At 41.8% G+C, this 14,481-nt stretch overlaps 1 protein-coding gene across 1 annotated transcript in view; it reads right to left on the reverse strand.

Moving 5' to 3' along the window:
• Positions 1-1,176: 1,176 nt before the first annotated feature.
• Positions 1,177-14,481, reverse strand: part of LOC110509538 (interleukin-6 receptor subunit beta) — a 56,162-nt gene continuing 42,857 nt past the window's right edge. Inside the window, exons 14-16 of the mRNA XM_021590456.3 lie at positions 14,153-14,249; positions 13,798-13,879; positions 1,177-4,276 (exon numbers count right to left, since the gene is read on the reverse strand). Of these exons, the coding sequence (XP_021446131.2) occupies positions 3,641-4,276; positions 13,798-13,879; positions 14,153-14,249 (815 nt within the window). The 3' untranslated portion in view covers positions 1,177-3,640. The remainder of the gene's footprint in view (positions 4,277-13,797; positions 13,880-14,152; positions 14,250-14,481) is intronic.

Raw genomic sequence — 14,481 nt, forward strand, 5'->3', positions numbered from 1 at the left:
TTTCCAGTATGCAGTTTTGGAACACCCCTTCTAGAGAACAGAAAGCAAGTGTGTTGACTGAAAAACGGATCTACCTCAGTATCTTGCACAATAGTGTCTCTGAGTCACTGGCTGCAGCCCAAATGGCACCTTAATGCATTTACAGTGCACTACTTTTGTAGGGCTCAGGTCAGAAGTAGTTTATTATATAAAGCATAGGCTGCCATTTTGGGACGCGAGCAATGACTAGAGAAACATGAAGCTCATCCTTGTTTTGACCCTATGCTGTTCTTTAGAAAAAATATAATTCACAGAGTCATTGAACACAAACTCATCAGTCCAGGTCTGTGGTCTGCCTGTTGGGACTGTAAGCAGCACAAAAAAAGAATTTCCGTGGCCGTAATAAACAAAGCCTGGGGATCCACAGTTGAAGTATGTTGTCACGTTCTGACCTTAGTTCCTTTTTATGTCTTTGTTTTAGTATGGTCAGTGCGTGAGTTGGGGTGGGCAGTCTATGTTATTTTTTCTATAATTTGGGATTTCGGTGTTTGGCCTGGTATGGTTCTCAATCAGAGGCAGCTGTCAATCGTTGTCCCTGATTGAGAACCATACTTAGGCAGCCTGGTTTCACCTTTGAGTTGTGGGTGATTATTTTCTGTTCAGTGTTTTTTCAGCACCATACAGGACTGTTCGTTTGCGTTTTATTTTGTTCAGTGTTCATTACGTTATTAAAAATATGAACACTTACCACGCTGCGCATTGGTCCTCCTCTTCTTCCACCTACGACGAGCGTTACATATGGGACATATTATGTAAAACTAACCGATCTTGTCAGTGGAAAATAAAGGAAAATGTATTAAATATATATTTTATATATATAAAAAAAAAAAAAAAAAAAAAAAAGGGGTTTTGGAAAAGATGCAGACAAATGATGGAATTCACAATCTGCAATATTAAAGCTGATATACCCCCATAGAGTTGATATATTTTTATCAACACTTGACCCTAAATAATGGACTGACTTGGTAAGGTAGAGGGGGAGAGGACATTTTATTTTCCGAGCACACCAAAACAATATTGTATTGTGAACTCCTACTTCCTCCCCGTACGATGGACTAATATATTCTGTTCTATTAATGTTGAAAGTCTCACTGAAAATAAAGCTCTATAAAGATATGCTGACTTAGAAGTCAATTATTAGTTCACATGGATAACACATTTGGTTTATTTCATATTGGATAATGTCACACATTCACAAACCATGCTCCAAAAAGGGCACATGTATTCTGGTGGCATGCAGTGAAGTACTAGGCTATGTTTGTTTCCCGTATATATGGAAAAGTAGTGTTAACTGAGTGATGGTGGAAGAATATTTTTTATAACCCTCAATGTAGCAATATTTAAAAGGTCTGTACATGCAACTTCCCTTTCTGAGCATATTCTCTGTAGGAACAAATATTGGAGATTGTCCTGTTGAGATCTGTACGTATGTTCCAAACAAAAGAATCTCAAACAAATTAACAAAATATACTGCACTTTTCAGTCTTCGGAAAATTCATGACAACACAAAAATGAATATGAAAAACATTTCCCAGAAACAAATTATACAAAAACTTGTAATGCAACAGTAATATCTCTATATTTGACCTCGAACAAGAAGTTTTGATGGGCAGGGAAATTGCATAGCATTTCTTCATTCCATTCATGACACAAAGTCAATAAGGCATTGTGAAAAGGCAAAATGTACATTTGTCAAACTGTTTTTTCTATCTGGAAAGATATGTCATTAACCATACATCTACTAGTGTAGCATACAATGCCTCCAAAGTATTCACACCCCTCGACTTTTTCCACATTTTGTGTTTCAGTCTGAATTTAAAGTGTATTAAATTGAGATCGTATTTCACTGGCCTACACACAATAGCCCATAATTTCAAAGAGGAACAATGTTTTTTTGACATTTTTACAAATGAATAAAAAATGAAAAGCTGAAATGTTGAGCCAATTATTCAACCCCTTTTATGGCAAACCTAAAGTTCAGGAGTAAAACCTTGCTGAACAAGTCACAAGATGCATGCACGCACTGTGTGCAATAAGTATTTAACATGATTTTTGAATGACGACCTCGTCTCTGTACCCCACACATACAATTACTTGTAAGGTCCCTCAGTTGAGCAAGGAGGTTTTCCAGTGCCTCACAAAGAAGGGCACCTATTGGTAGATGGGTAAAAAAAAAGAAGCAGACATTGAATATCCTTTTTAGCAAAGTTATTCATTACACTTTGGATGGTGGATCTATACACCCAGTCAGTACAAAGTTAAAGGCGTCCTTTCTACCAGAGTTTAATGGCTGTGATAGGAGAAGACTGAGGATGAATCAACAACATTGTAGTTACTCCACAAAACTAACCTAAATGACAGAGTGAAAAGAACTAAGCCTGTACAGGATACAAATATTCAAAACATGCATCCTGTTTGCAATAAAGCACTAAAGTAAAACTACCAAAATATGTGTCAAAGAAATGTAATTTATGTCCTGAATACAAAGCGTTATGTTTGGGGCATATCCAACACATCACGGAGTACCACACTTCATATTTTCAAGCATGGTGGTGGCTGCATCATGTTATGGGTATGCTTGTCATCAGCAAGGACTACAGTTTTTTGGGGGAAAATAAATAAATAAATGGAATAGAGCACAGAGGAATAGAGGAAAACCTGGTTCAGTCTGCTTTCCAACAGACACTGGGACACAAATACAGCTTTCAGCAGGACAATAACCTAAAACAAAAGTCCATAAATACACTGGAGTTGCTTACCAAGATGACATTGAATGTTCCTGTGTAGCCTAGTTACAAGACTAGTTGCAAGACTTGAAAATGGCTGTCGAGCAATGACAACAACTAACTTGTACAATCCAGCTGCACGTAGCTCTTGGAGACTTACCCAGAAAGACTCACAGCTGTCAAAGATGATTCTAACATGTATTGAGTCAGGGGTGTGAATACTTATGTAAATCATATCGCTTTTTCATTTTCAATAAATTTGCTACAATTTCAAAAAACATGTTTTCACCTTGTCATTATGGGTATTGTGTGTAGATTGGTGAGAATGTTTATATTGAATCCTTTTAGAATTTAGGATGTAACAAAATGTGGAACAAGTCAAGGGGTATGAATACTTTCTGAAGGTACTGCATTTCAAGAGGGTCCTGTTGTATTGGCTAGCATCACCTTTTCGCTTCCTTCAAGTCTTCTTTCTTGGAATGATGCGTCATCACACTTTGTCCATTCAAAGTTCAACTTGGCCGGCTTATAGAGAATAGGGGCTATGGACTTTTCTTAAGAGGTCAATGGGTGACGCCAACTACCTAGGTCAGTAATTAACTGAAAATAAACGGGTCTGCATGTAGGCATCTATTTCCTTTTTAGGATCTTAAAACAATAAAACCTTGACATACAGGCAAACTATATCATCCACTTAAAAGTGATTTAACAAGTCACGTCAAGATGCCCACATGAAGTTCATGATTGCCATTTGGGTAAGTGCAAAAATAATAGGCTGACAAAGTTTGGAACAAAAGTGAAATGAACAAAGGCGCAGAGGAAGAATCACTGTACATGAAGTGTGACAACCTCGAACTAAGTCACCATACGTCCTCCTAACACTGAGGCCTGTAGCCGCTGAGCTGAGGCATGTAGCTAGGGTCAGGGCCTGGCTGTCCGTCAGGTGACTGACCCTCCTCTGTGGGTGTGGTCTGCTGAAAGTCCTCCTCCAGGGGGCAGAACCGGCGCAAAGCCAACCCCTGCTTCTTCATCTCCATCTGGTTCAAGTCCTCCAGGTCTCCGCTGTCGCCATTGTTCCCCCCAGGCAAGCGCCCGAAGTAGGGGTTCCGCAGGTAGCGCTGTGACTCGGGGCCCTCCGGGTGCTCCTCGCTGTCCAGCAGGGGTTGGGTGGACTCGGAGCGGGTGAAGCTGGGCGTCTGGGACGAGCCGGACTGGGGGAGAGGGCAGGGGGTCTGGCCCTTGTAGCCGCAGGATGCCACCACCGACGAGTACTGGACGGTGCTGGCTGTAGTCTGGCCCTCGTCGCCGCCCTCGTCGCTGTCTGAGACGCTCTGGTGAGGCGATGACAGGCAAGAGGAGCCGCCGATGCCGCTGCTATGCTCCTCCGACAGGTATTTGTCCTTTTTGAGCGGCAGGCCTGCCTTGTCCTCCTCACACAGAGACTTCCTGTCAAACACGTCCACCTCTACAATACTCACGTCACCCAGCGCGCTCTCCTTAGGAATGTCAGCCTGGAACAAAAAGGGAGGGTTAAGTCAAGTCAAGTTCTCTTTAAAGTGAATGTCACATCTATGTGAAGGTGAACCAAAGTGTATATTCGTCAAATCCGTCATGATTTATGTATTGTAACAAGCCCACAGTGTTTCCTTAAAGATGTACTATGCAGAAATGGCTTCGCCATTTCCTGGTTGCTAAAATTCTAATAGTTCGCCTAATTTCAGTTCATGTACCATGACATGCAAGTCAAGTGTAGAGAATCATTGTACCATCTAAACCACTGTGAAATATATTTTCCAAAATATTGTATTTTCAACTGGTGTAGAAAACAGAAAGTAAGACACAAAAACAAAACTTAGAAATAGCATAGAAATAGAGCACATAGAACAGTGCCAACAGAAATTGTATTTGTATTCCATTATTTTTCATTTGTATTAGGATATTGAATTTGTAATGCACAAATTGAATCGTTGAATTAACACACTGAACTTGTATTTCATGATTTGAAACTGAATTAAGTGAATATTGCATTCAGTTTTAAAATGTATTTAAATTTAATTGAATATTCAAATCCAATATTTATATATTCAGTTTCAATATGGTAGATATTACATTCATTGTCTGTGTATGCATTCCGATTCAGTTTTCAAATTCAGATTCAAAACCAGAGACAACATGCTGAGGCTTTGCCAGCTAAGAAAAGTAGAGAAGAACCGGATACAATTAAATGCTCACTGTGGTAAACAGAAGTTTCTGCCGGTTTCTGAAGCAAATGTGGCATGTAGAATTTATTTTCTTCCTATGAATTTGGCTGTAGTGTTTGAACCGTTTCGGTTATGATCCCATTCAAGAAATAGGCCACCATAAAAATACAGTTGATTAGCCCTGTCATAGACATAAGGATAGACGTTCCACTCCCGATTTAATCTTGCTCTTTCGAACTAGGTCTCCTGCATGTCACAAGACTGTGTTAGCCCACTTAGCTAAAGCCCAAAGGGATCAGTTCTGTAAGCTAACACAAGTCTTCACGTCTCCGGTAAGGTTACTCGTCAAAAGAGCCTGAGTCATCGAACCATCTCGGTTACATTTCACCCCTCTGACCTCATACTTAGAGCTCATGGAACCAATACAACTTGTGGCGAAATCCTGCATGGAGCCTTCACCATGCGCTGCCACTTTAAGAGCTCATCAGCAGTCAGGAAGGAGGAAATAAATAAACAGCTCTTCAGGCTCTCTGTGTGGAGCTCCTGGTTGGCACGGCAGTTGGACAGTGTGTGTAACGCTACAGAAGTCTTGTTTATTTTCAGCGTGCTTAGTTGTAAAGTGTTTAAGTCAATCTGCAGTGTTACCACCCTAGGTCATGGTTGTAATCTTTTGGGGCCGCTCCTGTCTCTGTTCACATGGAGTATTTTTTAGTTTGACCTCTTTTTTTCTCAAAATTCCGTGGTATCCAATTGGTAGTTAGTCTTGTCTCGTCGCTGCATCTCCCATACGGACTCGGGAGAGGCGCAGGTCGAGAGCTGCGCGTCCTTAGAAACACAACACAACCCAACCAAGCCGCACTGCTTCTTGACACAATGCCCACTTAACCCGGAAGCCAGCTGCACCAATGTGTCAGAGAAAACACTGTGACTGCACTGTGTACGCAGGTACGTGATGGGACAAGGACATCCCTGCCGGCCAAAGACCTCCCCTAACCCGGACGATGCTGGGCCAATTGTGCACAACCCCATGGGTCTCCCGGTCGCGGCCGGCTGCGAAAGAGTCTGGACTCGAACCCAGAATCTCTAGTGGCACAGCTAGCACTGCGATGCAGTGCCTTAGACCACTGCACCACTCAGGAGGCCTAGCAGTAGCAACATTGTTGCCAAGCTTTGAAAAACAAACCATCAGGTGTATCAGATGGACAGACAGTGCAACTGTAAGCCTGAAGTCAACAGCTAAGACCCCCCCTCCTCTCCTTTTCCCCTCAATCCCTCCTGTGTCTTTCACTGCAGCATACTTTTTTTTTGTAGTTGGTGTGACATTTTAGTTAAAGGAAGTTTGCGTAAGAGTTGATATTGTGTAGGACTATTAACATTTGGCCGAGAAGATTTTTGTGACATTTTAAGGCCTTTATTTTGTCTATGAACTCACACCCCCACACACCCATTCATACCCCCCTCACTATATAGGTAATACACTACACTGGAAGTCCTCGAATGTTGATGACTGGATTCTTTCTTGTCAATTGTTTCTATGAAGTTGCCGTTAAATTGCTCTGCCATTATTATTGTATGAGGTATTATTGGTGGGGTTAACCCTGTGCTGTGATGTGTGTTTTTATATGGTGTGTCTTATCTTTTCTCTCCACTGGCTATCTGGCCAACAGGCTACACTCTAGGCAGTCTCTTCTGCTGATGTGTGTGTCTGGTAGTGGTACTCCATCTATCCTACTCTTCTCCTTTCAACAGGGTTAATACCTGCCTGGCACCCGAACAAAATCTATTTTTACCCCCCCTCTAACAATACCGCTACAGAATTGGAGCCCAAACAGGGGCTTGAAAAGAAAAACACCCATGACACCACCCACACAAAGCTGAATCATGTCTTTTGTTGGAACCCCATACTGTGTCAATGTGGACACTGGGATTCTTTCATTGTGGAAGGACTCGATGGTGTAATGGAGTTGGAGAGCACTGGTCCTTATCCTTAGGCTTCAGGCTCAGCTATTACTTCTCCGCCATTACCTTCCCCTCAACCTCTTCCTGTTACCTTGCCCAGACAGACTGGGAGAGGTGTCTCTGTGCTCACTGGACAAAGGGAACAACAATGGACACACACCCACCATAGTTTGACAATGCAGGGGAATTCGATTCGCAAACTCAGTGAAAGTGTGGAGGCTGATCAGAAAGATGTGCTGCCGAGGTTGGCTCACCTCCCCCGTCAAATGGAGGAAAACCAACAACAAACTGCTCAGAGAAAGAAATATTTGCTAGATTCTCTGAAGCAGGATGTTCAATGGAAAATGCAAAGTTTCAAAACACTCATAGAAACTAACAATCTTGTCATAATCTACATTGAGGAGGAACAAAAACAGAGAGCAGAGGAGTCAGCCTCTGTTGTGAAGGGAGTGTGTTCTTATCTGAAAGAGGTTATGAAGAACTCTCTGAGGGGAACTATTATTTTGATTGAACAGACTCAAAAGGAGACCTGTAATGAGATGGAAAAAGCCACAGACCTTCAACTGGAGGAGCTGCACCAGGAGGTAATGCAGTGCTTTTCCCTTCTGGACAAATCCTCTGTACCTCCCTCAGGGTTTACCTCTGCCTCAGGCTCTGCCATTAAGGGAATAGGAACAGGTAGTACTACAAAAAACCCTCTGAAGATACTGTTAAACAACAGAACTCCCCTTGCCACTGTCATGCCTCCTCTAGAGCGCTCCCTCCCTATCAAACTACTTTTCCCCACTTTTGGCAGCCCAGAAGAGGATGTTGATCCACTGTTTCTCCTATCGGAGTGTAATGACTTCCTTTCTATCCTGCCCCTTACTGACTTGGAGGTTCTTGCTACCCTCCACATTGTTCTCCATGGTACAGCAAGAGACTGGTGGGAGATAGCTGGTGAACATGTGTCAACCTGGGAGGAGTTTCATAAACGATCCTAACCCTCTCTATGAGCATGAACTTGTCGGAGTCCAGGGTGAAGCAGAGACAAACCGGGACTTTGGCTTCTCCTATCGAGTTATATGTAGGAGATGGAAGGCTGACATTACTGAGCAGGAGATGATCATTCATTCTCATTCTTAAGAACATGGTACCCCGCCTTGTCAGTCAACTTCGGGAATGTGTACAGAATGTGGATGATCTGGTGTCGTGGGACTCAGTTTGAGAAGGACTGGAAGCACTACCTACAAACTCAAAACCCTGTTCCCTCATCCCGGTATCCCAACAGCTCTACTGGGGCTAAACCGTCTTAGCCGTTTGTGCCCAAGATCCAAGACCAAAGTCCAGTGATGTGCTGGAGGTGTAAAGTCCAACATGCTCCAGGTTCTTGCCCCCTCTATGGCCAGCGAACCCGGCTATTACCGACAGCACAACTACAACAACTAACTTGTACAATCCAGCACAACTAGCTTTCTTATTCCAATTCCGCAACAACTATCGGATCCTCTGACTGTTATGGAAGGCCATAATCGACACAAGAGCAACTTACACCTTGATGTAGGAGCCCTGTGGCGAAATAGGGCATTACCTCACGAGGAGAACCTGGGAGGAAGGACTATTCTACTTGGCCAATGGAGAACCTACCACTCCTTTGGGCTGGATTGATATGAAAATAAAGCTGCATCATGTTATTATTAACCTCCTTGCATCTGCTGTAGTCCTTGGCCTGGAGCATTCCCGGCCTCATCCATCTCAACCTGGAAATGCACTGATTTCAGGCTGGCTCCTGCTACCTTACTCAGAGTCCTGGCTAGCTCAAGTAGAAGACAAGGAAGACAAGGACAGAGAAAATACAAAGAAAAGACAGACAAAAACAAGTTCCAACAGTGATGCCAGAGAACCCGGCTATCACCCTGCTTAAGGCCATACACCCCCCCCCCCCCCCGATGATGAGAAGTGGCAACTCTCCCAGGTGAAATCTGTACACTTACACCCGGCCACACAACTGTCTTCAAACACAACATCTATAGCCAGCATGAAGTCCCCATTAAGCAGCATCCGTACAGGCTGTCCCCCTCAGTGAACAGCTCAAGAGCATCAATTCTGTGTAGATTACAGAAAGTAATGCCTACCCTCTATCGGACATCAATGACATACTGGAATCTCTGGTAGGAGCATCCATCTTCAGTAATCTGGATATTGGCAGGTGGCAATGGATCCCGCTAGTCAGGACAAGACTGCCTTTGTCACCCCTGCTGGTTTGTACTCCTTCAAAGTCATGCCTTTTGGTTTGAAGAACGCTCCGGCAACCTTCCAAAGGTTGATGGACACTGTCCTGGGAGATCTGAGGGGAAGAAATTGTCTTGTGTATCTGGATGACATCATAATCTACTCTGCCTCTGATCATCTGCAAAACATACAGTCCATCTTCGACAGACTAAAGGCTGCAGGTTTGACCCTGCAGCCAGAACTCAAGTTCCTTGGTCATGTGGTTAATGCTGAAGATATCCATGCAGATTCAGCCAAGGTTTTAGCAGTGCAGGAGTTCCCAATTCCCACATCCCTCAAGGCTGTTCAGCACCTCCTGGGTATGGCTGGATGGTACCACAGGTTAGTGCCTGACTTTTCAAAGGTTGCTGAACCACTCAACCACCGTAAGAAGGGGCTGAAATTCCAATGGACCACTGCATGCCAAAGTGCATTTAAAACATTCAAACACTCCTCCAGTGCTTGGACATCCTAACCTGAATGCTCACTTCATCATGTACACGGATGCAAGTAAACAGGACTTGGAGCAGTCTTGGCTCATCAAACAGGACCTGGAACAGAATAATTTCTTGCCTATGCAAGTCACACCCTTAATTCAGCCGAGAGGGATTATTCAACGACAAAGGGAGTGCGTCGCTGTGGTCTAGGCTTTGGAGAAATGGACTACTTGGAGGCGAAGGTCTTCACAGTTGTCACAGACCACGCTGCTCTGCAGTGGGTTCTGGCATCAGGCAAGACCAACGGCCATCTTATTCACTGGTTTATCAGACTTCCGAGGTTTGACTTCATCATTTAGTATCGCAAAGGAAAACTGAATGTTGTACCAGATGCCTTTTCTTGGATTACAGAGGCTGTCAATGTTTGTCTTCCATTGTGCCGCACTTACACTACCGCTAAGTGTCTGGATGATGAGTGTGTGGAGAGCACGGCAGAATGATGCCGCCATCATGGTGATGATCATCAATTGTGGTGCGTCTGTCTGAAGACTCGAAAAGTCGCTTCAATGAGAAGTTCAGCATAATTCAGGATAAAGTGTATCGAAAAACTCCAAGAGGAGATGGAACACACAGCACCCATTACCGCGTCTTCATCCCCTCTACATTGAGTGACCAGATGATCTAAGCTTATCATGCCAACCCCATGAGTGGACCTTTCTGTTTACCACAGTGAGCGTTTGATTCTATCTGTTCTCTTCTACCTTTCCTGGCTGGCAAAGTACCAGGACGTTCTCTCTGGTTTTTCTAATCTGAATTTAGAGAACTGAATTTGAAAACTGAAACAATGCATTTGAGAAGTGGAATATATTGGTCCTATATTTAGGAGATGTAAGAAAGCTCAGGAAATATATATACACACTACTGTTCAAAAGTTTGGGGTCACTTAGAAATGTCCTTGTTTTTGAAAGAAAAGCAAAAAAAATTGGTCCATTAAAAAACATCAAATTGATCACAAATACAGTGTTGACATTGCTAATGTTGTAAATTACTACTGTAGCTGGAAACGGCAGATTTGTAATTCAATATCTACATAGGCGTAGAGAGGCCCATTATCAGCAACTATCACTCCTGTGTTCCAATGTTAGCTAATTCAAGTTTATCATTTTAAAACGCTAACTGATCATTAGAAAACCTTTTTGCAATTATGTTAGCACAGCTGAAAACTGCAATAAAAAAAACTGGCCTTCTTTAGATTAGTTGAGCATCAGCATATGTGGGTTCGATTACAGGCTCAAAATGGCCAGAAACAAAGACCATTCTGCAGTTAGTAAAATATAAGATTAGCATTCCTAAATTATTATTTTGTTGAAATATAATTTGATCTCTGAGAAATTAAGCTAATAGATTGCAACCAAATTGCCTATTGTAATTCAAATAATATTGAATATAGTACCTCACATCCGATTTGGACCAAACTTTTTCGAACAATGAGTAAGACAAGTAGAATGGAGCAGCGGCTCAGACTACTCTCATCCTATATAATGTATTCTCTGTGAATTTGGTGATGTTTTCCCTCCAAGTTCATAGAAATTAGTCATTGAAATTGTTAGGTTTATGTCCCATCCTACATCTTGATATTACCAGGTTCTGACCCACCCCCAAACACGCACACAGGGAGTATCTCTCAGATTCCAACTGCTGATTCATGCTTGGACAATCAAATATTCTAAACCAGGGATCCCCAACTGGCAACCAGCGGCCCGAAATGTGGCACGCGGGTGAATTGTTGGACATAACGTAAAAACACCAGCAAATCAGCTCCAGCTCCAAGTGATCCCATAACGGAGAGAGATATGTGATCGTATACAAATGTAAGCTCATTATGTTTTAGTCAGGATCTGTTTGGACTTCTTGCGGTCAACTTGCAGTCTACAAATTATGTTCCAGCTCCCTGACCATACGCTGAAGAAATAATTGGTCCGTGGCTGAATCTAGTTGATGATCCCTACTCTAAACTTACCAAAGAAAATGTCTGTTGATTGCCAATTTGAATATATGCAGTTTAAGGAATAAAGATTCATGAAACATGTGGTCTAGTGCTGTCATAAGATTCATGTATTAGCAATAACAGACTCATTAGGAGTTTTCATATGAGGATGCTGAGATCTAAATATTAGGGACATCATTAGTTCAGAAGGGAAAGGAATAGATAAGGAAATGGAGTCACAGTTTACGTCCAGAGTCATATTCCAGCCAAACAACGCAATGACTTAATGTTAAGTGAAATAGAGGCTCTGTGGGTACAGGTGCATTTACCACATTTGAAACCTATACTAGTTGGCTTCTGCTATAGGTCTAATGCTGATATGAAATAGCTTGATGTAATTTGTGAAATGTTGGATAAGGTACACTATATATTTCACAGAAGTATGTGGACATCCCTTCAAATTAGTGGATTCGGCTATTTCAGCCAAAGCCAGCCTGGCTGCCCCAGTCAACTGTAAGTGCCGTTATTGTGAAGTGGAAAGCACAAAGAGTGTAAAAATCAGCAACACTCACTTCCAAGTTCCAAACTGCCTCTGGAAGAAATGCCAGCACAAGAACGGTTAGTCGGGAGCTTCATGAAATAGGTTTCCAAGCAGCCACACACAAGCCTAAGATCACCATGCGCAATGCCAAGTCGGCTGGAGTGGTGTAAAGCTTGGACCCTGACCTCAACCCCATCGATCACCTTTGGGATGAATTGGAATGCCGACTGCGAGCCAGGCCTAATCGCTAATCAGTGCTCGACCTCACCAATGCTCTTGTGGCTGAATGGCACTCACTAGAAAAACCAAAATACCAAAAGGCTGGCCCTAAGGTACAGTAATATACCAAAGTTCCTACAAGGGGTTCAATCAGGACTCATTTGTGGATGAGGTTAAGAATGTGCAATGGCTGGAAGTGTGTAGTGAGGATGATCCTGAAATGGCACTGAGTGTGTTTGTGAAATTATTTATGAGTATTGTTGATAAGCATGCCCCATTAAGAAAACGCACTGTGATGTCAAACATTGCCCCATGGATTGATGATGAGCTGAGAAATGTAATGCTTCAACGTAATGATGCCAAAAAGGAAGCAGATAGATCTGGCACTCTGTCGGATAAGCAAAGTTATTGTACATTTAAGAAATCTTGAGACCAAGGTAAAAAGAAAGGATATTATCAGCACAAAATTTCAAGTCAAGGGTGACAGAAAAAAAATATGGAGAATGTTTGAATGTTATAATGGGTAGGTATTCAAACATGTTTGAATGTTATAATGGGTAGGTATTCAAACATGTTTGAATGTTATAATGGGTAGGTATTCAAACATGTTTGAATGTTATAATGGGTAGGTATTCAAACATGTTTGAATGTTATAATGGGTAGGTATTCAAACATGTTTGAATGTTATAATGGGTAGGTATTCAAACATGTTTGAATGTTATAATGGGTAGGTATTCAAACATGTTTGAATGTTATAATGGGTAGGTATTCAAACATGTTTGCCTCCTTTCTTGAATCAAAGGGTATGTTTTTTACAAAACGACATGATATTGCAAATTACCTTAATGAATATTTTAAAGGCAAAGTAGACAAATGGAGAAATACCATGAGTCCAACCGATGACTCTGCCATACACACTTATAAAAGATCGCATTATGAATGAGAGGCATTGCAAGTTTGGATGAAGGATAGGATTAATAAACAATACTCCGAGGCACAGCTCCATACTACTTGTCTTAGTCATAGTTAGGAAAAAACATGGTCCAAATTAGATGATAGGTACTATATGTATTGAATATTATATGAATTCCATTAATATAAAATGGCCAATTTGGATGCAATCAATTAGCTTAATTTCTCAGAGATCAAATTATATTTCAACAAAATAATCTTCTGTTTCCAACAACCGAAACGATTTTAGAACAATCTGAGATGGTGGGTGTCAATCTCGTTTTTGTGGTGGAATGACCCATGTGGATGTTACGGTCAGTGGAGAGCAGATAGGAGCAATACATGTTTAGAGAGTTCAGCAAAACAGATAAACTTAATTGACAAGTGACTCAGCAGGTGAGTTGTACTATAAAGTTTTAGAAATAAAGTACCATCTTATCTTACATAAACACCCTCTTTGACTAGCACAGGAGGCACTTAAACTTACTTTGGATGTGAAATCAGGAGACCATTTAGCGATAGTGCTGTTGGAGGGGTCAGGTACCGGTGGCCAGATCTTCTTCTTTATCCTACATAGAAAACAACAGTGGAAATTATTGACATCCTTGATAAAGATCAGCAAAAATGACTGTATACAATAAATAATTTAAATACTGAGCTATATTGTGTCGTCAAATGTTGGTAAATTATAGTATTTTATAATAATATATACTAATTGTGTTACTCAAATCTGAGTAAATGCTCTTACAATTGAACATCACACTTCAGCCATTGTAAACATCCAAATGTAAAATGTAGAGACATTCTCCTTCATACAATTCAAGAGTGTAGTTGAGACTTACGAGTCCATTTTGTAAATGCAGAAGAGCATGGTCAGCACTACGGAAAACAGGAAGCTGATGCACACAGCCACCACAATGGCTTCTATCTGCCCGGGAGCTGAGGGATAGACACACAGAACTAGAATGGACATTGGGAAGCTAGGAACATGCCTTAAAATTGAGCATGTTGGTCAGAAAAAATGTCCTTCTAGAAACTGTGGACAAACACGGGTTGGAGGTACAGTAACAGTACAACTAAAATAGACTACAACTAAAAGGAGAAATGACAGGAGAAATGACAGAAATGACAGAAGGGCACAATGAATAGGTTGAAGTAGCGACTACGAAGT

Source organism: Oncorhynchus mykiss, chromosome 29, assembly GCF_057628025.1.
Source record: "Oncorhynchus mykiss isolate SJ-2025 chromosome 29, ASM5762802v1, whole genome shotgun sequence".
In the NCBI taxonomy this organism is placed as follows: Eukaryota; Metazoa; Chordata; class Actinopteri; order Salmoniformes; family Salmonidae; genus Oncorhynchus; species Oncorhynchus mykiss.